This window comes from Tursiops truncatus, chromosome 5 (genome assembly GCF_011762595.2).
Source record: "Tursiops truncatus isolate mTurTru1 chromosome 5, mTurTru1.mat.Y, whole genome shotgun sequence".
In the NCBI taxonomy this organism is placed as follows: Eukaryota; Metazoa; Chordata; class Mammalia; order Artiodactyla; family Delphinidae; genus Tursiops; species Tursiops truncatus.
The window spans coordinates 71,528,097-71,555,547 of NC_047038.1; the positions used below are offsets into that span (position 1 = coordinate 71,528,097).

Genomic DNA, 27,451 nt, shown 5'->3' on the forward strand with positions numbered 1-27,451 from the left:
GCACCATATTTTTTTTTTTTTTGCGGTACGCGGGCCTCTCACTGCTGTGGTCTCTCCCGTTGCGGAGCACAGGCTCCGGACGCACAGGCTCAGCGGCCATGGCTCACGGGCCCAGCCGCTCCGCGGCATGTGGGATCTTCCCGGACCGGGGCATGAACCCATGAACCCATGACCCCTGCATCGGCAGAGTAATATATCAAGTTAATTCTAGTGATATACAGAGTAGAGTTAGAAATGGGAAATTGGCTTAATAATGAAGGTGTTATCTATAATACTAGATCTCATCAGATTTCTGTATGATAATAATATCTTTACAAACCATTTGTTTCTGCCACAGATTGGGTTATGCAAGAATCTCCCATGCTGAGCTGAGTGACTCTGAAATTCAGATGGCCAAATTTAGGATCCCTGATGATCCCGTTAATTATAGAGACAACCAGAAAGTGGTCACAGACCCCAGGGAAGTTCCCGAGAAAATTCACTTCAATCCCAGGTGAGTGAGTTCCTTTATGTCGTGAACTACAGCTATGAGATTGTCCATCCCCTCTAGGGACCTAAATATTACCTCACAATGAGCTACAAATTAGATTCGGTTCTAGAGGTTTATTCATGTTAAGGGAGCTCCTGGTAAAGATTATGACATCCTACTTGGGTTGAAGTTACGATCCCTGCTTTCTGGGATAGAGAAACGTGTTGAAGTCCCAACCTCTGGCAAAAAAGATCAATGGCACCATCACCATCATAATAGCTAATATTAAAGTGTTTTTGTGTCCTAGACCCTGTTCTAGATGTGTCATGTGTTGTCTCGATTAATCCACATTGGATTAGTCCTCTTGTTATCCCCATTTTAGAGGTAAGGAAGCTTAGGCTGAGGAACATAACTTCATCAGGGTTACGTGGCTGGTCAGTGACAGAGCCAACAAGTGGGAAGGAAGCCTGTTAGCATCATTGGGTTGCTGTGATTCTCAGTGCTGGCTGCACTTAGACTCACCCGGAGAGCTTTTAAAAACTCCCTCTGCCTGGGTCCCACCCCAGACCAATTCATCAGAACCTCTTGGTGATACATGGGCTTTGGGTTAAAAAATAATCTTTTCAGGCTATTCTGATGTGCAGTAAGAATTGAGACTACGGAGAGTGGATTATTTATTTCCATCACAGATACTCTACCCTCTGAAATATGTTGGGTGTTGTTTAGTTTTAAAGAGAGGTTATCTGAGAAATCTGTTTGCAGCAAGACATGTGATTTGGAGTAGTTGCTCTTTTTTCTTCCCATGACTGGATAAGGAGAGGAAATGTCTGCCTGAAACCAGACCCAGAACATGTCATATACCTTGTTAGTATTATTTGACATTTCTACTCCTTTTACCAGCTAGTAGCTATAGAAACTTCTCAGATGTCATTTTGTTTGGGGGGGAAATGACATTTATCCATTCTCTTTTTCTTCCTTGTCTCTCCCTACAAGAAAAAACTGTATCAAAGTGTAGGCAGCAAACGTAAGGAGAGCTATAGCCAAGTCTTGATTGGCTTCAGTCACTGTATTTGATCTTGCCCTTTGTAACTGCAACGTGGCTATGAAGAGCATAGGCTCTGGGGAAAAGCTGCCCAGTTCAGACCTTCACTTTTTGCCAGTGAACAGCTGCGCAACTGTGAGCAAGTTGCTTAACCTCTCTAAGCTTCAAATCTCATCTGCAAAATGGGAAAAATAGTAGTGCCTGACTCCTAAGTTTTTTCAAGGTTTGAATGACACACAAAGTTCTTAAAATACTGCATGGTAAATCCTCCAGAGCCAGTAGCTGCAATAGCAGCAACAGTATTTTTACAATGCAGTGAGAAATTCTATCAATTTATAACATATATTGCCAAATACAAGCATTTCTCCAAATTGTTTTTCTTAAATATTTGATAAAAAATAGAATGTGGGGTAACCTAAGAAAGTTTTACTATGAGAGAGAAAATAACAAAAATGTCTTACCTTTTTTTTTTTTTTTTTTTGGTGGTACGTGGGCCTTTCACTGTTGTGGCCTCTCCCATTGCGGAGCACAGGCTCCAGACGTGCAGGCTCAGCGGCCATGGCTCACGGGCCCAGCCACTCCGCGGCATGTGGGATCTTCCCGGACCGGGGCATGAACCCATGACCCCTGCATCGGCAGGCGGACTCTCAACCACTGCGCCACCAGGGAAGCCCATGTCTTACCTTTTTAATGCTTAAAAATAGGGAATGGATTTTTTGACAAGCTGGAAGGATCACTTACAGAAATCAAGCAGCCTTACATCCCTCTTGGAACAAAGCAGGGGAAAAAAATGTTTCAAGATTAAGTCTAATTGTTAGAAGAATAATGGGTACATATAACTGTTGTTGACTCAGCAGCTGCAGCACGCCCATTGCCATCCTTCCCTGAGCTCTGAAAGCATCGTGTCTCTTCTCTGGGTTTGCATCACTCCCTGGCTGTACAGGACACGCTCTGTTGATGTCTCCAGTCAATCAGGCGACCAGTTGTCAGGGAACATACCTCTGCACACAGAGGGGTTCCACAGAGAGAATTCTTCCCTAGAACCAAGCAGGTAGGTGATGGGGAGAATTCAGCCCAAAAGCATTATCTCTGTGAGGAATAGTGGCTTGAATGTTGTTCAGGGGGCCACACATTACGTCTTTGAGCTAGAAGGGCCCTGAATGTTGTTTGATCTCTTGGGGCAGAGATAAAAATTCTAAAAGAATTTCCAAAGGTTTTATGTCACAATCTAAGGAGGTTCCTGGGATCTATTTAATAAAAACGTGTTGAGCACATCACCATCTGCAAAACACGATGTCATACTGTGGTGGTTTTAAATATGTCCACAAGTGATTTGGCACTTCCTTCAAAAGGTGGGGCCTGGGGCTTCCCTGGTGGCGCAGTGGTTGAGAGTCCGCCTGCCGATGCAGGGGACACGGGTTCGTGCCCCGGTCCGGGAAGATCCCACATGCCGCGGAGTGGCTGGGCCCGTGAACCATGGCCGCTGAGCCTGCGCGTCCGGAGCCTGTGCTCCGCAACGGGAGAGGCCACAACAGTGAGAGGCCCACGTACCACACACACACAAAAAAAGGTGGGGCCTGACTGGTCTCTTTCTGAGTGTGGGCTAGACTTAGTGACTCACTTTTGATGAAGAGAATAATGTGAAAGAGAGGGCATGTGACTTCTAAGCTTGGGTTTTGAAAGATTGTGGCTTCTTCTGCCTCAGTCTCATCCTCTTGGATCTGAGAGAAGCCAGGTGCCACATCATGAGCCGCCCTGTGGAAAGGTGGGGAGGGACTGAGGCCTCTTGCCAACAGCCACGGGAGTGAGCTTCCTTAGATGCGGAACCTCCAGCCTCAGCCAAGCTTCAGATTGTACTTCAGCCCTAGCTCACATCTTGACTGCCACTCATGAGAGACCCAAGTCCAACCACCTGGCTTAGCTGCTCCTAAATCCTTAACAGATAATAACTGTTGTTTTAAGCCATCTGTGTTCAAATCTTCCTCAACTTATGATGGAGTTATGTCCTGAAAAACCCATGTAAATTGAAAATATTGTAAGTTGAAAACGCATTTAATACATCTAACCTACCAAACATCATAGCTTAGCCTAGCCTACCTTAAAGGTGCTCAGAACACTTACATTAGCTACAGTTGTGCAAAATCATCTAACACAAAGCCTATTTTATAAAGAGTGCTGAAAATCTCATGTAATTTACGGAATACTGTACTGAAAGTGAAAAACAGAATGGTCATCTGGGTACAGAGTGGTTGTAAGTGTGGATTACCCTGTGATCGTGTGGTTGACTGGGAGCTGTGGCTTACTGCCCTGCCCAGCATCACAAGAGAGTATTTGTACTGCATATCACTAGCCTGGGAAAAGATCAAAATCCAAAATTCCAAGTGTGGTTTCTACTGAATGCATATTGCTTTTGAATCATTGTAAAGTCAAAAAATCCTAAGTGGAGACATGGTAAGTCGGGGACCATCTGTATTTGGGTAATTTGCTCTGCATCAGTAGATAACTAACACATTTAGGGAACTCTGGGAACCTGGCAACAACAAACATATTTACTTAGTATCTATTATATCCATAGTACGGCACTGGGCACGTGATGGTGATAGGAGGTATCACTTAAGTGAAAAAGACACTGCCCTTTTCTCTGGTTCCTCATCACCAAGTTTGGGAAACAAAAAGATACAGAGACATCTTGAATGGTAACTATTGACTGTTGACTCTCTATTGAGCCAAGTGCTTTACCAACATTATCTCCTAACAACAATACTGCAAGGTCATGTAATCCAGATGACAGCTGGGGTCACTTTACCTTTTAGCTCTGGATAAGATGGACAGAACCCTCATACCACTCCCTCCAGAAGACAGTGTCCTCTCCCAAACTTCTGTCAGTTGTGGGAAGTTAAGGGGCAAGTGACATTTTTGTGATCACCCCTCACACAGATCTCCTACTGTCATAGTTCAGTTCATAGATGGTCTTGCGCTTGCATTTCTAACACTTTGATGATGCTGCAGTACAAGGAGAGGATGCACTTAATGCACCGAGCGGTGCCTGGCCCTCAGCAGGTGCTCAGAATTTCCCAGAGTTCTGGGGAGGCACATACACAGAGGCAAGGGCCGCTTCTGACTGTGCCAAGCCAACGGAGGACTCTGTTCTTTCCTTGAGTTCCTCAAAACAAACCAAGTAAAGCAAAACTACTCTCACCATGTGTTTTAGTGGTAGCATAAGATTTGGAAAGACAGAAGGGTTTAAGTTATAAAAACTCAAAACCTCTTCAAGTAGAATTAGATATTCCCTTGTTTTACAAATCTTTTGTCTCTTCCACATCATGAAGTTTAGGAATCTCCCTCTCATCTTCTCTGGTTTCCCACAGCTCCCCCAAATTTCTGTTCATTTCTAATGAAAAGTAGACACTAGCTCTTTTTCTCAGTCTCTCGCTTGTTCATCAAGCGCTCAGGACCTTACTTTCCATCTCACATGGCTTATCTGAGGTGGAGATTTCGATACACCTCTCTCAGTAAATGACAGAGCAAGCAGAAAGTTTAATGAGTGTCCCAAGTAACTTCAAATTACCCATTCAAGTGTACATGGGACATTTACCAAAACTGACCATATGCTGGAGCAAAAAGCAAGATTTAACAAACGTCAGTTATTGAATTAATACAGAGTATATTCTCTAGTGACAATGAAACTAAGCTTAAATAACAAAAAGATAATGAGAAATCCCTAAATATTGGAATTGGATAATAAATTTCTAAGTAGTCCATGAGTCAAAGAAGAGATCAACATAAAAATTAGAAAACATTTTGAACTAAATATTAATGAAAATATGACATCAAGAGAAATAGAACCAATAGGAGATATGTATCTATATATAGATATATATGCACACACATATATGGATATATATACATCTATATATCTATCGGCTGTATATATAGAACCAATAGGAGATGGATATATATGTACATATATATCTCTGTATCCATATATATCCACATGTATGTATGTGTATGTGTGTATATATATATATATATATATATATATATATATATATATATCCATCTCCTATTGGTTCTGTTTCTCTGTAGAGACAGGCTTTATATGATATCAAAACTGAAAAGAATGTTAAATGGAAAATCATAGGCCAATCTTGATCATGTACATAGATAGAAAATTCCTAAGCAAAATATTGGTAAATCAAATCCAGCATTGTATAGAAAGATAATATATTATGACAAGTTAGGTTTATTCCAGGAATTCAAGGTTAGTTTGACATGTGAAAATAAACCAATATAATTCAGAATATAAAACCAGAAGTACCACAACAATGTATAAATGTAAAGACATATACAAAAAAGCATTTGATAAAACTTAAATACCCATTTATTATTTAAAAAAAATAACCTCTTAGCGAAGTAGAAGAAAAGTTTCTTGATCCAATGAAGTGTATGTACAAAATCTTACAGTGACCAGAACAACAGTGAATTATTGAATGCTGTCTTCTTGAGATGGGGCATGAGGCATGAATGCCTGCTATGATCACTGTTTTTGATACCAGAGGTCCTAGCCAGTGCAATAAGGCTAGAAAGACAAATAAAGGGTATAAGAATTTAAAAAGAAAAATAAAATTGTCATTATTTCAGACTACATGATTGTTTTTGTGAGAAAAACCCATCAGAATCTACAGGTAAACTTTTAGAATTACTGGAAGCATAGATCAAGTGGAAAACACACACATTAGGATGAACTGGAAAAAACTAGCATTGAGAAGAACTGCAAGCCTGCTTCAGATCATCTAAGTCCTGTTTCTTCAAGTGTGGCCCATGGACCATCGGCACTGGATTAGTCCGGCTTCCCCAGAGAAACAGAACCAGTAGGATATATGTATATAGGAAGAGATGTATTATATGAAATTGGCTCATGCAATTATGGAGGCTGAGAAGTCCTGCAATCTGCTGTCTGTAAGCTTGAGACCCAGCAAAGTTGGTGGTGTAATTCAGTCCAAGTCCCAAGGCCTGAACCAGGGAAACCAATGTTGTAGATTCCAGACTGGGTCTGAAGGCGCTAGAACCAGGAGTGCTGAGTGCAGGAAAAGGTCAATGTCCCAGCTCAAGCAATCAGGCAGGAAAAAAACGGTGAATTCCTCCTTCCTCCACATTTTGTTCTATTTAGGCTCTCAACGGATTGTATGATGACCACCCATACTGGGGAGGGCCATCTACTTTACTGAGTCCACGGATTCAAATGCTAATCTCATCCAGAAAACCCTCATAGGCACATCCAGAAATTATGTAATCTGGGTACCTTGTGGCCAGTCAACACTTAAAATTAACCATCACGCTGACATCACCTGGGTTTTCTTTTTCTTTTTTTTTATTTAAAAAATTTTTTTTTTGTGGTATGAAGGCCTCTCACTGCCGTGGCCCCTCCCGCCGTGGAACACAGGCTCCAGACGTGCAGGCCCAGCGGCCATGGCTCACGGGCCCAGCCGCTCCGCGGCATGCGGGATCCTCCCGGATCGGGGCACGAACCCGCGTCCCCTGCATCAGCAGGTGGACTCCCAACCACTGTGCCACCAGGGAAGCCCTGGGTTTTCTTTTTAAATTGTGGAGTCTCAAGGCTTGCCCAAATTCTACTAAATCAGAATCTTCACTTTAACAAGATCCACAGGTGGTATGTGTGGACATTAAAGTTTGAGAAGCCCTGATTTTAGTTGTCCCTAAAATCTCAAGCCCTGAACTGAAATGAAGGTGATTCTGGATGGCTCGTGTCCCTAGACACCTGGCAAAATAAGTAAATAACATAAAATAAAATACAATTAACAATCCTCTTATGAGGAAGATAACAGATCTCAAATCATTTTTGTAAATAATTCTTTCATATACAATGTCCAGTCCACAATCAAAGATGACAGAGCACACAAGGAGATAAGACACCCATAAACCACAATCAGCAGAAACAACAGACAAGGGAAACAGACTTACTGAGGCTTTAGGTATGGGAGTTATCAGATATAGACTATAAAACAGCTATGCTTGCTGTGTTCAAGGGCCTAAAAGCCAAACTGGAACGTTCCAGCAGGAAAATTACACTTTTGTAAAACTATACAAAGTGACACAGCAGATTTGAAAAAAAAAAAGAAAAATTCTAGAACTCTCAAAAATACTATAATTGAAATTAAGAATTCAGTGAACTGCTTTAACATCAGAATAGACAAATAACTGACGAACTGGAGGATAGGTCAGAAGACACTCTGGTCCACAGGTGGAACAGGGCTAGGGAATAGGTCCCAAGGAATAGGGGTAAGGGGAAAATTCAAATGCATCTGTTTAATATTTGCAAAGACACTATCCTTGTTCTCCATATAAATAAACACATATTTAATAATCCCTTTATACCTTCATACAGTAGTGTGCTTTGTTCAAGTCAAAGTATACACCTTTCACTAGTTTTAACAGAAAGTTCACAGAGCCCTGGTATTATGTAATCCCCTTTAACTGGATGATGATTATTCCAATTCAAGTCCAGGAACTCAGAGCACCTCTAACCAGCCCAGCCTTGCAGATGCTTGCTGTTGCCGAATCCTGGAGTAAAATAAAGGCCCTGATGTTTTGGGTGGGGTGAGGGTGTGGCTGACCACAGTTTCTCTGATTGCTGGGCCCTTCTGAGAAGACTTGCCTTGGAGTAGGAGGCTGATATCAGCCTGCTGTAAATTGCTAGGAGGGAAGGTTGCCATCCTGGGAATCAACGAGACTGCTTTGGAGACTGATAATGTGGCTGCACTTGAAATGATTGGTAAACTGGTATAATCTGTCAACCCAGCAAAATACAGTATGTTCTTAGCTCTCCTTTTAAGGTTTCTGAGGAGATCTATAGACCTAATTCCTCTTCAATTCCAGCTTACTTTGTAGAGAAGTAATGTATGCAGATTCCTTATGTTTGCACTGCTGCCTAGCAGAGTAAAACACTATATAAAAGTTTCTTTTTTTTTTAATTTGTTTTTTTGCAATAACAGAAACTCTCAAAGAGTATCTTTTTAAACATTTTCTAACATTTCTGGCAGTTTTCCACTTAGATTTTTTTTTTTTCTTTTAAAAACTGAGCTAGCAAGCAAGATATCAAATATGCTTTTCTTTCCCCCCAGATTCCTTTTAAATTTAAGATGAGAATACACTTATTTCTTGAATACACCCTTAGTGGGACAGGTATTATGGATTGAATGTTTTTGTCTCCCCCAAATTCATATGTTGAAATCCTAACCCCTGATGTAATGGTATTAGGAGGTGGAGTCTTTAAGAGGTAATTAGGTCCTGCAGGTGGAGCCCCCATGAATGGGATTAGTGCCCGTATAAGAAGAGACAAAAGAGCTTTCTCTCTCTCTGGCATCCACCATGTGAGGATACAAGGAGAAAAAGGCCATCTGCAAATCAGGAAGAGGGCTTTCACCAGACACTGGATCTGCTGGCACCTTCATCTTGTACTTCCCAGTCTCCAGAACTGTGAGAAACGTTTGTTGTTTAAGCCACCCAGTCCATAGTAATTTGTTATAGCATCATGAACTGACGAAGAGAACAGATCTGATCATCCACTGAGTCTCAACCTGGGGTGGGGGTGGTCTGTAGATTGAAGAAGGCAGAGTCCCATGGGGGAAATGGAAACATCCAAATCTCTCCCCCTACTTTATAGTGGACATATTCTTTTTTTTTTTTTGAGTTTTATTTTATTTATTTATTTATTTTTACATCTTTATTGGAGTATAATTGCTTTACAATGGTGTGTTAGTTTCTGCTTTATAACAAAGTGAATCAGTTATACATATACATATGTACCCATATCTCTTCCCTCTTGCGTCTCCCCCTCCATTCCACCCCTCCAGGCGGTCACAAAGCACTGAGCTGATCTCCCTGTGCTATGCAGCTGCTTCCCACTAGCTATCTACCTTATGTTTGGTAGTGTATATATGTCCATGCCTCTCTCTTGCTTTGTCACAGCTTACTGTTCCCCCTCCCCATATCCTCAAGTCCATTCTCTAGTAGGTCTGTGTCTTTATTCCTGTCTTACTCCTAGGTTCTTCATGACATTTTTTTCCTTAAATTCCATATATATGTGTTAGCATACGGTATTTGTCTTTCTCTTTCTGACTTACTTCACTCTGTATGACAGACTCTAGGTCTATCCACCTCATTACAAATAGCTCAATTTCGTTTCTTTTTATGGCTGAGTAATATTCCATTGTATATATGTGCCACATCTTCTTTATCCATTCATTTGATGATGGACACTTAGGTTGTTTCCATCTCCGGGCTATTGTAAATAGAGCTGCAGTGAACATTTTGGTGCATGACTCTTTTTGAATTATGGTTTTCTTAGGGTATATGCCCAGTAGTGGGATTGCTGGGTTATATGGTAGTTCTATTTTTAGTTTTTTAAGGAACCTCCATACTGTTCTCCACAGTGGCTGTATCAATTTACATTCCCACCAACAGTGCAAGAGGGTTCCCTTTTCTTATAGTGGACATATTCTTAACAGCCAATGTCTCCTCCATTCTGGAGACCAGGCTCTCCTTTCTTCCCTGCTTGCTCTCCAACCAATTTTCTACTTAGTGGAATCTGACAATTCAGAGATGTGTCCTCTTGATTTCCATTCATTTCTCATTTGTTGTTTGAATACTAGTACACTTTAAAAATTATATGGATTCTGGGGACAATGGAAGAGACAAGAAAAAAGGAGAGTGCTGATCTGCTGTATTGTGGAGTGGTGAATTTATCTTATTTTATACAGTTGGGTCAGTAGTTATTTTTCTTTTTTTTTTTTGGTCAGTAGTTATTTTGATTTCAGTGTATTTGGGAAGCATCTGATTATTTTAGCCATAGCTTCTTATGAGCTAATAATACAATCTCTCTCCCACTTTCTCTCTTAGTTAGATCACTTTAATCCGTACCAAGAAGCTCTGAGTTAATGCCATGAGCTGCCTTCATTACGTGAGCAGCTAGTAGGAGCAGAAACATAGTCAAGTAATTTCAGAGTAAAGACATTAAAGAAGACTCTAGAATGGGAACCACCTAGTCAAGCATTGATTGATAATGCAAATAACCAGACACCCTTAATAAACTATAGCTTTTCTCTGCACTCAATGTGTAGGCATAAGAGGCAATTCCTCAGAGAATATGCCCCTTTCAGAATCCTGAAATTCATAATCACAGGGCTGGAAGGGAATCTAGAGATCATGTAAATTAGCTCTCTTGTTCTGCAGATGACAAAATGAATTCAGAAGCTAGGTGCCTACACAAGGACGTAGCTGAATAACAGAAAAGCTGAAACAAGAACACAGTTTTCTTGACTCCCTGGTCCAGAATTCTACATTCCCTACAGTATTGCCTCATAAAATTTGGCAGGGTGGGTGGGTGGGAAACATTTCCAGGGTATATCATGAGGATCTGATGCAGTCATGCTTCTACACCATAAAAACTGATGCTCCAAATTGAGTTATGTCTGTCTGTCTTACACACGTCTCTAATCACAGATGGTGCCCCAGCCCTGGACTCACTCACCACCCTATAGGGGCAGACGCTGAACCTCTACTTCTGCTTCTCCTTCCTTTCCCCCTTCCCCACGGCACCAGTAGAGGGCCCTTATCTCCGGTGGAGGAGATTGCTTTCCGAACCACCTTTTTGACCTCATTTCTTCCCTTTACTTTGTTCACCCTGCTGTCAGCAGCTCCGTGGAAACTCTGCTTCCTCCCATTTTGTGAGATGCTTGGACCAAAGGGACCCCAAGCCCACTCGCTGGCTAACTTTGTCACTGATGCTTTGCCTGGCTGACTGGTTGGCTGTTAGAGTTCTTCCCTTCCTCTCCTCTCCCTCCCTCTCCTACTCCTCCAAGGTCATTCCCTTCATAAGGAGGCAGGCCCTTTGTCTTCGCTGGAGGCTGGAAGATAGAGACTCAAGATCCTTCTTGTCATCAAGGACATTTAGCTCCCTCTGCTCACGGCTGGGCTCCTTCTTTGAGGCAAATGTCCACCTCTGCCCGGCTTCAGGTCCAGTGACTTATCTGCCCCGCTTCAGATCCAGTGACTTATCTGCCCCGCTTCAGATCCAATGACTTACTTGCCCCGCTTCAGATCCAATGACTTATTTGCCCCGCTTCAGATCCAGTGACTTATCTGCCCCGCTTCAGATCCAGTGACTTATTTGAAGAATTAGGTCAATGCTCTCCGAATGTTTTGATGTACGCAGCCCTAACAGTAAAAAAATAAATAAATAAAAAAAAATGAGCATGCACTGTCAACATAGTTACTTATAACTGACATACATGTACTACTATTAACCCATATGTTAAATGTAAGTAAAGCTTAATTTATCTCCAATATCTTGGGGGTAAGAAGAAATATAAATTGTCACAAATTCTCTTTGTACATCCTCCTCCCTGCCCCCGCACACCCCAGAACTGCCGAATTGGGCAGTAGATGCTCTGGGAGCCACACATGGAATAAGTCTGGGTTCAGTAACAGTAATAATGATTGCTGCCACGTTTTGAGCCCTAACTGTGTATCAGGCATGATACCATGTCTTTACATAAAATGTTCCACTGAAGTTTTGTAGGAGCTCCATGTGGTAGGCACTCTTGATTCTTATTTTATTGTTGAAGAACTGAGGCTCAGAGATGCTAAGCTTTGCCCACAGTTGCCACTAGCAAGAAGCAGGGCAGAATCAAAGCCAGGTCTCTTCTGACTTGAAGCACGTCTTAGTCACTGTGCTGTGCTGCTTCGGGGATGACAGCAAGCAATTGAGGACTAAGCACTGTGCTGAGACCTGGACACACACAGAGAACAGGGACGCAGCCTCTGCCCTTGTAAGACTGCCATCCTACTGGGCTCTGATGTCCTGGGGAGCTCCCTAGATCTGACTGAAAAGGGTTTGATCAGGTTGAGTATATCTTCTGAGGCTTTAAAAAAAAAAGTTCACAGCATGGAATTGTTGTAGGAATTGTTTTAAACCTTAAAATGTATAATTATGCAGTATTGTAACACATTTGGAATTCTGTTAGCTCTGAGTCTTGGAATCTTATCATTTATAGCATTATTTCAACGGGAAAATGCATTCTAAGTTTCAAACACTCAACTTATAAACTAACTTTTTAATAAATTAACTTTTCACAATTTCTTCAAGAGTTTGGATTTCCCGAACAACATACTTAAACAAAGTTATGATAGCATTTTAGAAAGATCAACAAGAAGCACTGATGAAATTTTCAGGTAATTAGAGTACCATGTTCTTTGAATATTCTGGTTAACTGAGATTACTGCTTCAAAATACTCTCAGGTGAATAGAGTCATAGGAAAAGAAATCATTTCCCCAAATTCCTTAATGAAATAAATAACTTCAAACCTGATGACATACTCTTTCCCAGCTGGAGATAACATTAATATCCCTTACTCACAAAGCCCTGGAGCCCATCACAGTAAAGAACTAGAAGTTAAATGTATTTCTGTTCATTTCTATCACAGATTCCTGATGGCAAGTGACTTTGCATCCCTAAACAGTAATGGCAAATGTCACAAAAATTAATCATTGTAAACACCTGTGTTCAGAGACTATCTGTTCTTTAATATTGACAAAACATGTTGCTTTGTAGTCTGCAAGTCCTTTTGCATTTACAATTTCTTTTTGATCATCATAGTCATCTTTTTTAGCTGATGTCCTGATTATCTATTATTGTATAATAAACATGTCTCATGATTTTGTGGTGTTGACCTAAAACAAATAGACTGCCAGATATTTCTCCAGCAAAGATGGGTTTATTCTGGATTAGCAGAGGATTGCAGTTTGGTGTCTGTGACCACGACAAGCCACGTGCAAGTCCCAATAAGGCACGGGAAGGAGACCACTTGTATAGCAGAGAAAAGGAACTTGGGAGGGCTACAGTAAACAAAGAGTCCAAGGCTGAGTCCTTGCCAGGAAAGAAGAGGAGTCCTTCTTCTTCCTGTTGGGCTCTGCTATCATCACGGGGTGTGACAGCTCTCCCTTCTGGTCTCCTGACTTTATTTAATTGAGGTTTGTTTATTAATTTTTTACAGTGGGCTAGAAATTTGGGCAGCACTCGGCGGGGCAATCCTTCTGTTCCATGTGGCATTGCCTGGGTCACTTGCTGGCATGTGGATGGTGGCTGGGTGGACCAGAGGGTCCTAGCTGGCTTTACCCATGTGACTGTGTCTTGATGAGGAAGGCTGGAGAGGAGGACTCATCTGAGTCCCTTAGCTGTCTTCTCTATGCTGTTGGGTAGCTAGACTTTGTATATGGTGGCTCAGGGCTCCCAAGTGAGTATTCCAGGAGTTAGAATTCCAGGAGTTAGAATATGGAAGCTTCCAGAAGACTAAGACATAGGCTCAGATGGAACAGTCAGAATATGGAAGCGTCCAGAAGACTAAGACATAGGCTCAGATGGAACAGTCACTTCTGCCGTATCCTATCCATCAAAGTAGTTGCTCAATTCAAGGACAGGGGACCAGGTCCCCACCTCTCAATAGGACAGGTATCGAAACGTATGTGACCATCTTTAGTCTGCCACAGCTAGATTTCAGGAGGTGTTCTTTGCATTTTCTAGATGAGGAAACTAATACTCAGGCTAATTGAGTTGACTTGCCCAGAAGGGCATATCTAGTAGGTGGGAAAGGTGGGACACTGCCCAGGACTGCTGATTCTGAGGCCAGTATACCTACATTGCTGGAGACCTTGCTGGGCTCAAATAAACATCTTCTGAAGAACATAATATGCAACAGTGCTTCTTCTCCTCCCCCTCCCCTCCCCTCCCCTCCCCTCCCCCTCCCCCTCCCCTCCCCCTCCCCCTCCCCTCCCCCTCCCCTCCCCCTCCCCTCCCCTCCCCTCCCCTCCCCTCCCCTCCCCTCCCCTCCCCTCCCCTCCCCCTCCCCTCCCCTCCCCTCCCCTCCCCTCCCCCTCCCCCCTGCCCTCCCCTCCCCTCCCCTCCCCCTCCCCTCCCCCTCCCCTCCCCCTCCCCCTCCCCCTCCCCCCTCCCTCTTCTTCTGGCTTCTTAGCTTTTAAAATTTATTGGGGGAATTCAGGGCATTTGAGGGCTCAGAAAAGCCCTTAAGTGTCTGTGTTTCTGATGGTACCTGTGCCCAGTGGCTCTTTTTTCCCATTTGACCTGTTTTCTTCCCGAGGCAGGAATGAGGCAAGGGCCAAGAGGGAAAAGGTGGAAGTTTTTCTGTAAGAAATGGGGGTCGGGATAATTCTATTTAGTAGCGCCAGATGCTGCCCTTAGCATTGGCTGCTGGTTCCATTACCTTGAGTTCTCAGCAAGCAAGGGGCTTCACTCATGCAAGAAGCACCATTTATCTGAGATTAATGTGGGTGGGAAATTAGGAAACAAATAGCTGGGGGACAAGGAAATAAGTATGAGCTATTTCATTGACCATTAAGAATCAGTCCCCTGGGGCTTCCCTGGTGGTGCAGTGGTTGAGAGTCCGCCTGCCAATGCAGGGGACACGGGTTCGTGCCCCGGTTCGGGAAGATCCCACATGCCGCAGAGCGGCTGGGCCCGTGAGCCATGGCCGCTGAGCCTGCGCGTCCGGAGCCTGTGCTCTGCAACGGGAGAGGCCACAACAGTGAGAGGCCCGCGTACCGCAAAAAAAAAAAAAAAAAAAAAAATCAGCCCTCTGGAATCTGGCTTTAAATCGAGACATTGCTTAACAAAAGCCAGAGCATGCTTCACAGCAGTTTTCGTGTACAGTATAAATGGCTTTTTTGAAAAGCACCGCCCAGTACATGACATTTGCTCTATTGCTCAGATTTGGTCACAGGAAATCCTGGGGTTCTCTCTGGTAGAAGGCACTTTGTCTTTACTAATAAGCTATGCTTTCACTTTGCTTTACCTTAAAATGTCAAAAGATGCTTCTTTTCCTCTCTCAGTGAAGCAATGGCTATACTAACCCTCTCCTTTTTTTCTTATTATAGCAGAGCCTATTGTTATATTATCCAATATTATTTTATATTATTAATTATGTAATATTTTATTTATAATTATAGCCTATTGCTATGGCTACTATAGCCTACTGCTATAGGATCCTTTAGATTTAAATTTGTGCACCAAGTCTTTGCAAATACCTCCTCTCTCCTCTTCCAAAGTACTGGAATTCGTTTTATTTACTGAAAAGAAACCTGCCCTATTTTTTACCAGACAGCAAAAGCACTAAAGAAATCTACAAAAGCACTTTGGAAATCTACATCAGATGTAAGCAGGGAAAAATTCCCTTCCAAGTACACCTGAATGTAACCCTGCTGAACAGCGTATTGCATACCCGTAGCCCAGGACTTCAAAGTAACAGCAAAATTAAAGTTCAATCAAAGCATCCTTCACTCGGAACATTTTTGCTTTGTGGATATCAAGTACCACATGTACTTGCAGTGGCTAGAATTTCCATAAAAGGAACAACAGGAGAGCTAGATTGCATTACCTAAAAGCAATGGTGGCTGTTATCACAAAGGAAAAAAAAATTAAAGCAGAGGAAAGATGATAGGAGTAGAGTTAGCTGAAAATGAAAGGCAGAGTGCTTGAGCACTACCTGGGAATATTAGTGGGACCATGAGCTGTGCCCATCTGATGTGTGCCTTTATTATATCCTTTATCCACAATGTCTGAGGCTTGGGAAATTTCTGTGATTTATGAAGTACCACCAAGCTTGCCTCTCTGGCAAGGAAAGCCACTGTGGCTCAGATGAGTGCCGTGGTTTGCAAAATGGGATCTTTCGCTCCTGGGGTGCAGGAAAAATATTAATTAGAATTACTATTTTATTCCATAGTATTCTAGTGTTTTAAACCTTGATTTGGAGGATATGTTTATAGCAATGCTATTGAAAGTGAGGTCCAGCACAGGCAGCATCGCTGTCACCTGGAAGCCTGTCAGAAATACAAATCCTTGGGTCCCATCTCAAACCTACTGAATCTCTGCTGCTCTGGGGTTGGGACCCCGTGGGCTGTGCTTGAAAAAGCTCTCTAGGTGGTTCTGATAACCAGGAGACTTTGAAGAGCAAACTGGTTTTTAGTGTATATGTTTATAAATAAATACACATGGGAGATGCACTCAGGCATTTTTACTGATGGGATGCTCAAATAAAAATGCTGGAAGATGATGCAGTGATGGAAACCTGCTGACTCAAGAACATACTCTTCCCTTTTTTTTCTATTTTGCTAATTAACCCTGGGATCGGGGGGAGGTATCATTTAGCCTCTTATTGTACTTTCTAGGTGAATTTAAACAGGTTACTTAATCACTCTGGAAAATGAGATGTTTTATCTCACAGGACTGTTGAAGAGGGTTAAGTAAGCTCGTGTATACCAGAAGCATGTAGTGAACCTTGAGCACAAAATAGATGCTTGGTTCCTCTTTTCCCATATAGCTGTGGATGCCACAGCATCAGCAGTGTAAGTCTTCTTCCTGCTCTGGTAGATCTATTAGTCCCCAAACACATCAGCATATGTATGGAAGCTAAAAAAAAAATCTCTTACGGTCTACAGACTATAAGCTTGTATATTACACTTTGTGACACCGTGCCAATACAGACAGATGGAGAGGGCAGTAAATGAGTTTATTCAACAGAGTTACCCTTTCCGAGAGCTGTATGTAATTTTCCATTGACATTCCAAGCTGCAAAGAATAGCAGTGTCAGTGATGCTACAGACCGTAGCAGTTCAACATCGTGCTGTTGTGAGGAACAGCTAGTAAAACCCATTACTGATTATCCTCTAGAGCGAGTAGCCTCTGACTCAAGCTGTGCATGCTTCAGCCTGGCAGCCAGACACAGCTGGGTTAGTTTGTGGGAGATGATGAAAAGTATTAGCCAAAGGTTTTCTCTGCAAGACCCGGGAAATGTGCCGAACCTTTTGTGTTCGTAAGAATCACCTGGAGAGCTTGTGCAATTGGCCCATTTCTGGGCCTCATCCCCAGAGATTTTTATTCTATCGGTTTGAGGCAGGCCTAAGAATCTGTATTGTTAACAAGCTTCCCACGTGATTCTATTGCAAGGGGTCCACGCACAGTAGATTTTATATGCCCTGAATCGCAGAGGTTTTAGAGCTGATTAGCACTTTAGAGCTCATTTGCTGTAATATGTCTTAACCTTTTTCCCTTCATGAAAGCCAAGATGATTGCCATTAAGATAAATGCATGACACTTGCTCATTAATATAGTCACATTTGACAAAACCACAAAGGTTGGGAAAGACTAAAACATGCCACAACTATTAGCAGCCGTAATTCACAGCAGACCGAGGCATTGATAAGACTGTGTTTTACTCAATTCCCTACTGTGGAATTTAACAGTACCTCTCAAGAAAACTTATCAAAATATGAGGGAGAGAGAAAAAGTGTTAATGCAGAGATGATCTTGAATCTACTCCCGTTTTAGAAATAAGTCATTAGTAATTTTGAGTACTTTATCAGTGACAGATTTCCTGGTGATACAGATCACAGTTGAGACACGCCCTTGTGGCAGGGTCTGCTAGTTGTGTCCTGATACTTCTTTTCCTCTGTGCTCTGTAAGAACCGCCACATTTTAGCCAGGCACATGGACATTGAGGAAGAAATGGCTACATTTCCCAATCTCTCTTGCAGCTATGAATAATCATGGGCCTAAGTTTCTGGCAATAGGATATAAGAGGAATTAGTGTGTGAGACTTCCAGGCAGTGTCCTTAAAGGGAGGGCATGCCTCTTCTCCTTTCTGTGGCTGGAATGGGAGGTGAAAGTTAAAGCAGCCGTCTTGGACGGTGATGACGAAAGTATGTGTTGAAGGTGGCAGAGGAAAGAACCAACTAGAGGGGAAGAAATAATCAAAGAAATAATAGAAAAAATGTCCAAGGCTGAGAAAAGGTGGAATCTTCTGACTGAACATATCCTCCAAATCCTGAACAGGATGAAGGAGGCGAAATCAATATCAAGAGACACACGGGCACCATTTCAGAAACCACAGCCCTTGTTGCCGCGGGATCCAGAGAGGTTTCAAATGGCTTAAGACTGTGGGATTGTGAGTTGTTGCTTCAGCACCTTGAATCTTGAAATAACTGCCCCTATACTGTTGCCAAGGTATAGAGCAGCCCTCAGTGAGCCCCAGGAGAAGTCCCTGTCAGCACCAGGCTCTGGCTACAGCCCCACCCACCAAGGTGGTGACCCCCAACATGCCCCAGGAGAAGCCTTGTCCTGTGCCCACTTGAGGTCCAGCCCTCCCATCAAAGCCACTGGCACATTCAATCTGCAAAGGGACGTTCCTACACAAGGACATGCCTTTAAGACTGGCAGAGGTAACTGTTTTGCTTAATTCATAGAGACAAACACAGAAAGTCAAACCAAATGAGAAGACAGAGGAATACGTTCCAAATGAAAGAACAAGATGAAACCACAGGAAAAAACCCTAATGAAATGGAAAATGAGTAATTTACCTGATAAAGAGTTCAAAGCAACAGTCATAAAAATGCTCAACAAACTCCAGAGACGAATAGAGGAACACAGTGATAACGTCAACAAAGAATTACAAAATAGAAAAAAGAACCAATCAGAGCTGAAGAATACAATAACCGAAATGAAAAACGCACTAGAGGGAATCAACAGCAGACTAGGTGATATAGAAGAATGCATAACACAGAATAGTGGAAATCACCCAATCAGAAGAGAAAAAAGAATTTAAAAAAACAAGGATAGTTTAAGGGACCTCTAGGACAACATCAAGCACACTAACATTCACATTATAGGGGTCCCAGAAGGAGAAGAAAGAAAGAGGGTGGCAGAAAATGTATCTGATTAAATAATGGCTAAAAAATTCCCAAACCTGTGGAAAGAAGCAGATATTCAGGTCCAGAAAGCACAGAGAGTCCCAAACAAATTGAGGACAAAGAGGTCCACATCAGGACATATCATAATTAAAATGGCACAAGTTAAAGAGAAAATTTTAAGAAAGCAAGAGAAAAGCAAAGAGTCACATACAAGGGAACTCCCATAAGATTTTTTCAGCAGAAACTTTTGTAGGCCAGAAGGGAGTAGCATGATATATTTAAAGTACTGAAAGGAAAAAATCTACAACCAAGGATACTCTACCCAACAAGGTTATCATTCAGAACTGAAGGAGAGATAAAGAGTTTCCTAGGCCAGCAAACAAGAAAACAGTCCATCACTGCTAAACTGACCTTATAAGAAATGTTAAAGGGCCATCTTTAAGTGAAAAAGGAAAGGCCATAACAAGAAATAAGAAAATATATGAAGGAAAAAAAAAAATCTCACTGGTAAAGGCAAGTTTATAGTACAGGCAGTGGATCAACAACTTAAAAAGCTACTATCAAGGTTAAAAGTTGTAAAATCAACTATAGTTACGATAAATAGTTAAGAGAGACACAAAAAGATGTAAAATATGACATCAAAAATGTAAAATGAGGTGGGGGGAGATGAAAAATATAGAGCTTTTAGAATGTCTTAAACAACTATCATCTTAAAACAAATTTATCTATCTACCTACCTATCCATCTATCTATCTCATGGTAACAATAAACCAAAAACCTACAATAGATACACAAAAAGCAAAAGAGGAACCTAAACATAACACTAAAGAAAATCATCAAACTACAAGGGAAGAGACCAAAAGAAGAAAAGAACAGAAAAGAACCACAAAAACAAACAGAAAGCAAGTAACAAAATGGCATTAAGTATGTACCTATCAGTAATCACTTTAAATGAAAATGTACTGAACGCCCCAATCAAAAGACAGAGTGGCTGAATGGATTAAAAAAACAAGACTCATCTATACATGGCCTACAAGAGACTCACTTCAGAGTGAAAGACACAGAGAGATTGAAAGTGAAGGGATGGAAAGATATTCCACGCAAACAGAAACTAAAAGAAAGCCGAGCTAGCAATACTCACATCAGATAAAATTGATTTTAAAACAAAGTCTATAACAAAAGACAAAGAAGGGCACTGCAATAATGATAAAGGGGTCAATCCAAGAAGAGGGTGTAACACTCATAAACATATACACACCTAACACAGAAGCACCTAAATATCTAAAGAAAATATTAACAGGCATGAAGGGAGAAACTGACAGTAATACAATAATAGTAGGGGACTTTAATACCCCACTTACATCAATGGATAGATCATCCAGACAGAAAATCAATAAAGAAACACTGGCCTTAAATGACACATTAGATCAGATGGACTTAATACCTACAGAACTTTCCATCCCCAAAGAGTAGAATACACATTCTTTACAAATGCACATGAAATATTCTCCAGGATAGATCACATGCTAGGCCACAAAACAAACCTCAATAAATTAAAAAAAAAGAAAAAGAGGAAAATGTCAGAAACATTATACACTTAGATTCTAGGAATAGCGTCACATACAACAGAATGCAAAATAACAGTAAGGTAGGTAAACAGTCATTCATAGAGCAAAATAACTTTTATATCTGTACCTGCTGTTGAAGTCCCACAGAAAGTGCACCAGGGAAACTTGCTGCTTATACAAGCTGAGTCTACTGCAATTGCAGAGCAAGGAAAACAACCTTTTCTGGAGTCTTGGTAGGGTGTCCAAAGGGGGAAGTTAGGGAAGGGTACTTGTAGAGTTTGGAGGGCTGGAATTAGTCATAGGGTGGTTTAGGTCAGGGATTGACAAAATTTGTAAATCTGGAAAGTTGCTAGAACTGTCCGTGGTCTGTGGAACACATAAGTCCATGTGGAGTTATTGTTACTGTGGTCTTATATTGGGATATATGGGTCCGAATAAGCAGGTGTTAAAATAATTTGAAGTTAGATAGTTTATGTTACACACGATATTCTGGCATAGTTAATCTATTTTGCAAATCACAACGCAGGTTGTTTTTTGTTTTTTTGCAAACTGTGGTTTCCATTTCTTTTCTCACTGTAGTATCTCGCATAGTGCCCTCGTGGGCACTCAGTAAATGTTTGTTTGAATGAATTAGTAAATTAATTATTAAAGGTAAATCGAGAACAAAACTAATGGTCCAAGTATCTACACACAAAAGCATCTGGCAGTGGTGCTTAATAAAAATGCAGATTCCTGGGGTCACCCCCCAGATAGTGTGATTAAGTAGGTCTGGATTTGGGGCTAGGTGATTCTGATGCAAATGGTCCACAGATTTCACTTTTGGGAAACACTAACATAGTGGCATGGTGATAAATAAAGTGAGCTTGAGATGTTAACATGTGGAAGGAAATAAGACCGTATAGGTATCTTTGAGACTTGGTTAAACAGGATTGATAATTGAACTAAAGAAATCAAGAGTTATGTCCCCTTCAAAATAAGCCAGCTGATAGAAAAGGAAGCACAATGAACTGTATAAGTACATACCTACCTAAAAATCTATGCATTTTTTTAATGAATAACAATCCTTTGATTTATTTACTACACATTTTTGTTACCAAGAGCTAACCTCTTTCAACTTCTTTTTATTTTTTCTATTTTCTTTTTTAACATCTTTATTGGAGTCTAATTGCTTTACAAAGGTGTGTTAGTTTCTGCTTTATAACAAAGTGAATCAGCTATGCATATACGTATATCGCCATGTCTCTTCCCTCTTGCGTCTCCCTCCTTCCCACCAAAATCTATGGATTTTTATGTGATACACAATGGTGAACACTTGGTTGAGAATTAAAGAAAACAGAAATAGAAGCGATATTGTCATGGTAGAGCATGTCAGATTACAGTGTCTTGACAAAGCTGTGTTACTAGGTTATTTCTTATTGATAATAAAATGCCTAAATTAGAATGCTTTATTATGCTTTTCATTGAGGTGAAATTAACATAACATTAAATTAAACATTTTAGAGTGAACGATTCAGCAGCATTCAGTTCATTCACAGCGTTGTGCAACCACCGCCTCTCTCTAGTTCTGAAACATTTTCATCACCCAACAGTAAAACCATGTATCCGTTAAGCAGTTATTCCCCAATCCCTCCACCCACCCCCGCCCCACCCCTCTCCAGCTCCTGGCAAATGCAGATCTACTCTGTCTCTATAGATTTACCTGTTCTGGGTGTTTTGCATAAATGGAATCATGCAATATGTGGCCTTTTTGTGTCTGGCTTTTTTCACTTAGCATAACGTGTCCAAGATTCATCCATGTGGTAGCAGGTATCAGTACTTCATTCCTTTTAATGGCTAAGAATATTCCACTGTATGCATATACCCCGGTTTGTTTATTCATTCATCTGTCCATGGACATCTGGGTTGTTGTTTCCACCTTTTTGCTACCGTGAATAGTGCTGCTGTTTGTGTACAAGTATACCTGCTTATTTTAGGTATATGCGTAGGAGTGGAATTGTTGGTTCACGTGATAATTCTATGTTTAGACTTTTGAGGAACTGCCAAACTATTTCCTGCCATGGCTGAACCATTTTACACCTCCACCAGAAAAAGGTGAGGGTTCCAATTTCCCCACATCATCACCCACAGTTTTTATTTATTTATTTTTTGCTACAGCCATCCTAGTGGATATAAAGTGATATATCATGGTGGCTTTGATTTGCATTTCCCTAATGACGAATGATGTGGAGCATCTCTTCATGCACTTGTTAGTCATTTGCATATCTTATTTGGAAAAACATCTATTCAAATTCTTTGCCCATTTTAAAATTTGGTTGATTGCTTTTTTGTTGTTGAGTTATAAGAGTTTTTAAAAATATACTCTGGATACCAAGCTCTTATCAGATGTGTGATTCAAAAATCTCTCTCCATTCTGTAGGCTGTATTGTTTTTTAAAAAGATTAGTTGAATTGACTAACAGTTATCTTTATACTAACATAAGTTTCCTTCCCTTGTGTTCTGATGTGCTTTCTTGAGTGGAAGACCTAGTTAGGACCATGTGAATACATATAAATCTGTGGTATATATTGCCTCGCTCCTAATCTTAATAAGTTTGTGGGAACAAGTTGCTCATGGGAACATATTTTTCAGGAATATCATGGCAAAAAAAAAAAAAAAGATTGAAAATTGCTTTTTTAGACCAAGGGTCCAGATTCGAGAATAGGATGATGTATTCCTGATTCCTGCATACCAAAAACTGGTTCAGAGGTGTGAAACAAAAGCACCAACTAACGTGACATATATGAAGTCTCCTCAGCCACACCAACCTTGCCGTTCCTCAACCCTTGGATCTTGAGACAGAGTGACGAAAAAGCAAGATAATTCCATGATTCTTATTCCCAACGTTGGCTCATTCAGCAACCTCCATAGAACAGAGTGCAGCTCAAGCCATTAGAATTTGACTTATTAAAAGGGGACATGAGTCTCACAAAGCCTCAAATACCAGCTTTTTATTTAAAAAAAAAACCATAACTAATAGCAGCAGCAGCATGAGATGTAGCATGAAGCTGAAATTGTTCAGATCCTGGAGTTGGAAGGGAAGGATATGCACCAAGGAGTGATTGCCCTTAATTTAGGGATAATACAAAGACCAAGTGGGAAAGCAGACTGTTCCCGGCTGATTAAACCATGGAGGATTTCAAGTTTCCCGACACCTCTAGACAGGGCCCTAGCAAATATTAAGCACAGAGTGAAAACCATCTTTAACATTCGGCTATAGACTTTCAGATCTGGACTGTGCTTCATCTTAAAGGTGGCCCACTGGCATGTAGCACGCAGAGACAGAATAAAAGCCGTTGATTCTTCCTTGTGAAATCAATCCCGCTGGCTACCTACAGCCAAATTCTAGACAAATCAGAGCCATCTAGTAACATAAGTATAAACTGGAGACTGTGTATGCTCAGGGCCAGCAGAAACCATGGAGGAACTTGGTGGGTGATGCGAAAAGTACAGAAATCTACTCTGCCCTCTAATACTTCGCCGCTTCTTCTAGTCCCAGCGGACACAACGATCACCAGCAGATGAAATGTTTACTGAGTTTTTGTTACATGCTGGAGACAGCGCTAGATCATTAAAGACAAAGCTCCTGTTCTGAAGGTAAGGCGGCCATACAGAGCAGAGGTTTCTCACACAGGAGGGTGGGGCCTGGCAGAGTGGGGAGGCCCACTGGACTTGGGAGGAAGGAGAGCTGGATCAGCTTAGCTCTGAGCCAGGACTCTCCTGGTTGCAAGTGATAGAAACCTAATTTGAATTACAAAGAGGGAATGTATTGTCCCCTGGAATGGAGAGGATCTGCCAGGCTTCAGAAGCAATTGGGACTAGATAGCCATCAAGACAAGGTCACTGCACTGGCTATGTCTGGAGAGCTCTTCCCTCCCACTTAGTTTATCAGCTACTCATTATTCTTGTGTCCAGTCACTTCCTCAGGAAAGCCTCCCCTCCCCTGACTCAGCTCCCTGACTGAATCTCACCCAGAGACCTGGCTGGTCTCTTCAAGCCTTTGGGGCAAATTAGAAAAAGGTGACCCTTTTGCATGGACAGCGTCAGGGTGTGAAGAATAGGGTCCCCCTTCCTCTGGGCACACACAGCTTCACACCAGGCCTCATGGCTTGGTGAGAAGACTCTAGATGGGATTTCAGCCCACTTGTCCCCTTGGCTGTGCTGCTTTGCACAGTGTACACACTGGCTTATCAGCTGTGGACCCTGCAGTTCTCAGCTAGCCTGAATGGCTCTTGGAGACCCTAGTCTTTCTGTTGAGCCTCTCCTCAGAGCCTGTGCCCGTCTCAGTGAGGGACCACACAGTGGCAGGCGAGAGACTGAATTTGCATTGTCGAAGAGAGAAGTTGGGAAACCAAAGAAATAAAGTGATGTGGTGCTCACAAAAAAAACCCTGTAGTCTATTGTATATTCTCAGAAGACTACCTTTTCTCACTACTTGTCAAAATAGGAGTTTTACTTTGCTTGCATGTTTATTTAAGGAATGTCTCCCCTGCAAACTTGTAAGCCCCACAAGGACAGCAGTTGCGCCTGTTTTTGCCCAACATGTTATTCCTAGGGCCCAGAAGTGTCTTGCACATGGAAAGCCCTTACTAAGTAGTGTGTTTCGTGAATAAATGAATGAGCAAACAAATGAGTGTGTGTTTATTCCTCTGAGACTGGCTTTTTTAATGAGGGGGGAGCCATGGCTGAGGGCAGCTTATAAGCCCACAGACAGAGAAGGCTGCTTCTTCTTAATTCTGATTTTTAAAATTCCAGGGAAGGATGCTAAGTGGCCCATTTGAGATCATATGTCCACTGGGAGTGGTAGGCACCCTGACTGGCAATTCCTATCAAAGCTCTTTTTGGTGAATGGTAGGGTGAGCAGTACCCCCAAAGAAGAGGAGACTCTTCCTGGCGAAAGAGGGGAAGGCTGGGCAGAAACAACTCTGATGGCCCCCATACTGCCATTGGCTTGCCGTGGGCTGGCCACTTCTGTCTTTGTTTCCTCACCTGTGAAACGAGGGAATGAGCTGGGCTCATCTCTGAGATCATCTAGCCCAATGTTCTCTTCCTTTTGTTCTGCTTCTGGTTTTGGTTCTGTTTCCTCCTGCCAGATTCTGTTCTAGTGCTGCGTGTGTCAAGTGGAAAAAAACATGACTGTGGGCAGCCTCGGTCAAGGAAGGCTTAATGGAGGTGAGCTTTACGCTGAGTGGGAAGGGCAGGGGAGTTGTATATGGAGAGACAGGGAGGAGGGGAGGTTTTTCAGGGTGAGAGGCTGGCTGGGAGAAGCCTGTTAGGGACTGGTGTTGAGCCATTTGTTTGCTAGAAGTCTTTTTTTTTTTTAAGAGTAAATATCTTTGTAAGGGGTACCATGTTATCTCAACTATATTTTCTCCTGAATTAGCTTATCCAAGAACAGCAAGCCGGTCATCCCCAAGGATCTGAGGGAATGAGACATTGAACAGGTAAGTTTTTTTTTTTTTGCAGTACGCGGGCCTCTCCCTGTTGTGGCCTCCTGCTATTGTGGCCTCTCGTGTTGCGGAGCACAGGCCCCGGACGCGCAGGCTCAGCGGCCATGGCCCACGGGCCCACGGGCCCAGCCGCTCCGCGGCATGTGGGATCTTCCCAGACCGGGGCACGAACCCGTGTCCCCTGCATCAGCAGGCGGACTCTCAATCACTGCGCCACCAGGGAAGCCCCGAACAGGTAAGTTTTGATCATCAAAATAGGTCCTGAGTACAAGCATTTCTCATGTGTATGAATTAGGCTGATCACTGTGGGGTCGATGTATACAGTTGACCCTTGAACAACATGGTTTGAACTACACGGGTCCATTTTTATGTGGTTTTCAATAGATATACAAAAATATACGTGTAGAATATTGTGTGCAAGACTTGTATTGAAGTGGACAGCCTATCCTTACACAGGCACGAGGTGAGTGATAGTATAAAATTCATAATGTGTGGGGCTTCCCTGGTGGCACAGTGGTTGGGAGTCCGCCTGCCGATGCAGGGGACACGGGTTCGTGCCCCGGTCCGGGAAGATCCCACATGCCGCGGAGCGGCTGGGCCCGTGAGCCATGGCCGCTGAGCCTGTGCGTCCGGAGCCTGTGCTCCGCAATGGGAGAGGCCACAACAGTGAGAGGCCCGCGTACCGCAAAAAAAAAAAAAAAAAAAAATTCATAATGTGTTAGTTTTCTTACTGTTTTATAACTCTGCTCTCAAAGAATTACATTACTGTACAGTATGCTTCTCTCTCTCATAATTGGAGACACTAGGTATCAGCCTATCATCACAGGTAAGTGGTTTTTAAAAAACATGTAACAATGTTTCCAGCACTGTGTTATGAATATGACACCATATGCCATAAAAATTTTACAATGATTCATTCATTAGTGCATAGGCTAGGCTACTGGGAAGCCATCGTATCAATTACACTAGGCTACCATAAAGCAATCATAATGCTGCTTCTTCATTATCAATGCATGAATCATTATACCTGTAAATATATACAAACTTCTTTTTCACATTATCTCTTCATTTTTGATGCCTAGTGTTAGTAATACACATAACATCTACAGT

The 27,451-nt window shown here is 42.0% G+C and overlaps 1 protein-coding gene and 1 long non-coding RNA gene across 2 annotated transcripts in view; both read left to right on the forward strand.

The window, feature by feature from the left end:
* CWH43 (cell wall biogenesis 43 C-terminal homolog) overlaps nt 1-497 on the forward strand; it is a 44,374-nt gene extending 43,877 nt beyond the window's left edge. The window contains 1 exon segment of the mRNA XM_019928192.2: nt 338-497. Within this exon segment, the coding sequence (XP_019783751.2) occupies nt 338-497 (160 nt within the window).
* A 15,132-nt stretch (nt 498-15,629) lies between these two features.
* Nucleotides 15,630-27,014, forward strand: LOC117312402 (uncharacterized). Its single transcript, XR_004526676.2, has 3 exons — nt 15,630-24,488; nt 25,985-26,063; nt 26,275-27,014. It is a non-coding gene; the product is annotated as an uncharacterized lncRNA (long non-coding RNA).
* The last annotated feature ends 437 nt before the right edge of the window (nt 27,015-27,451 follow it).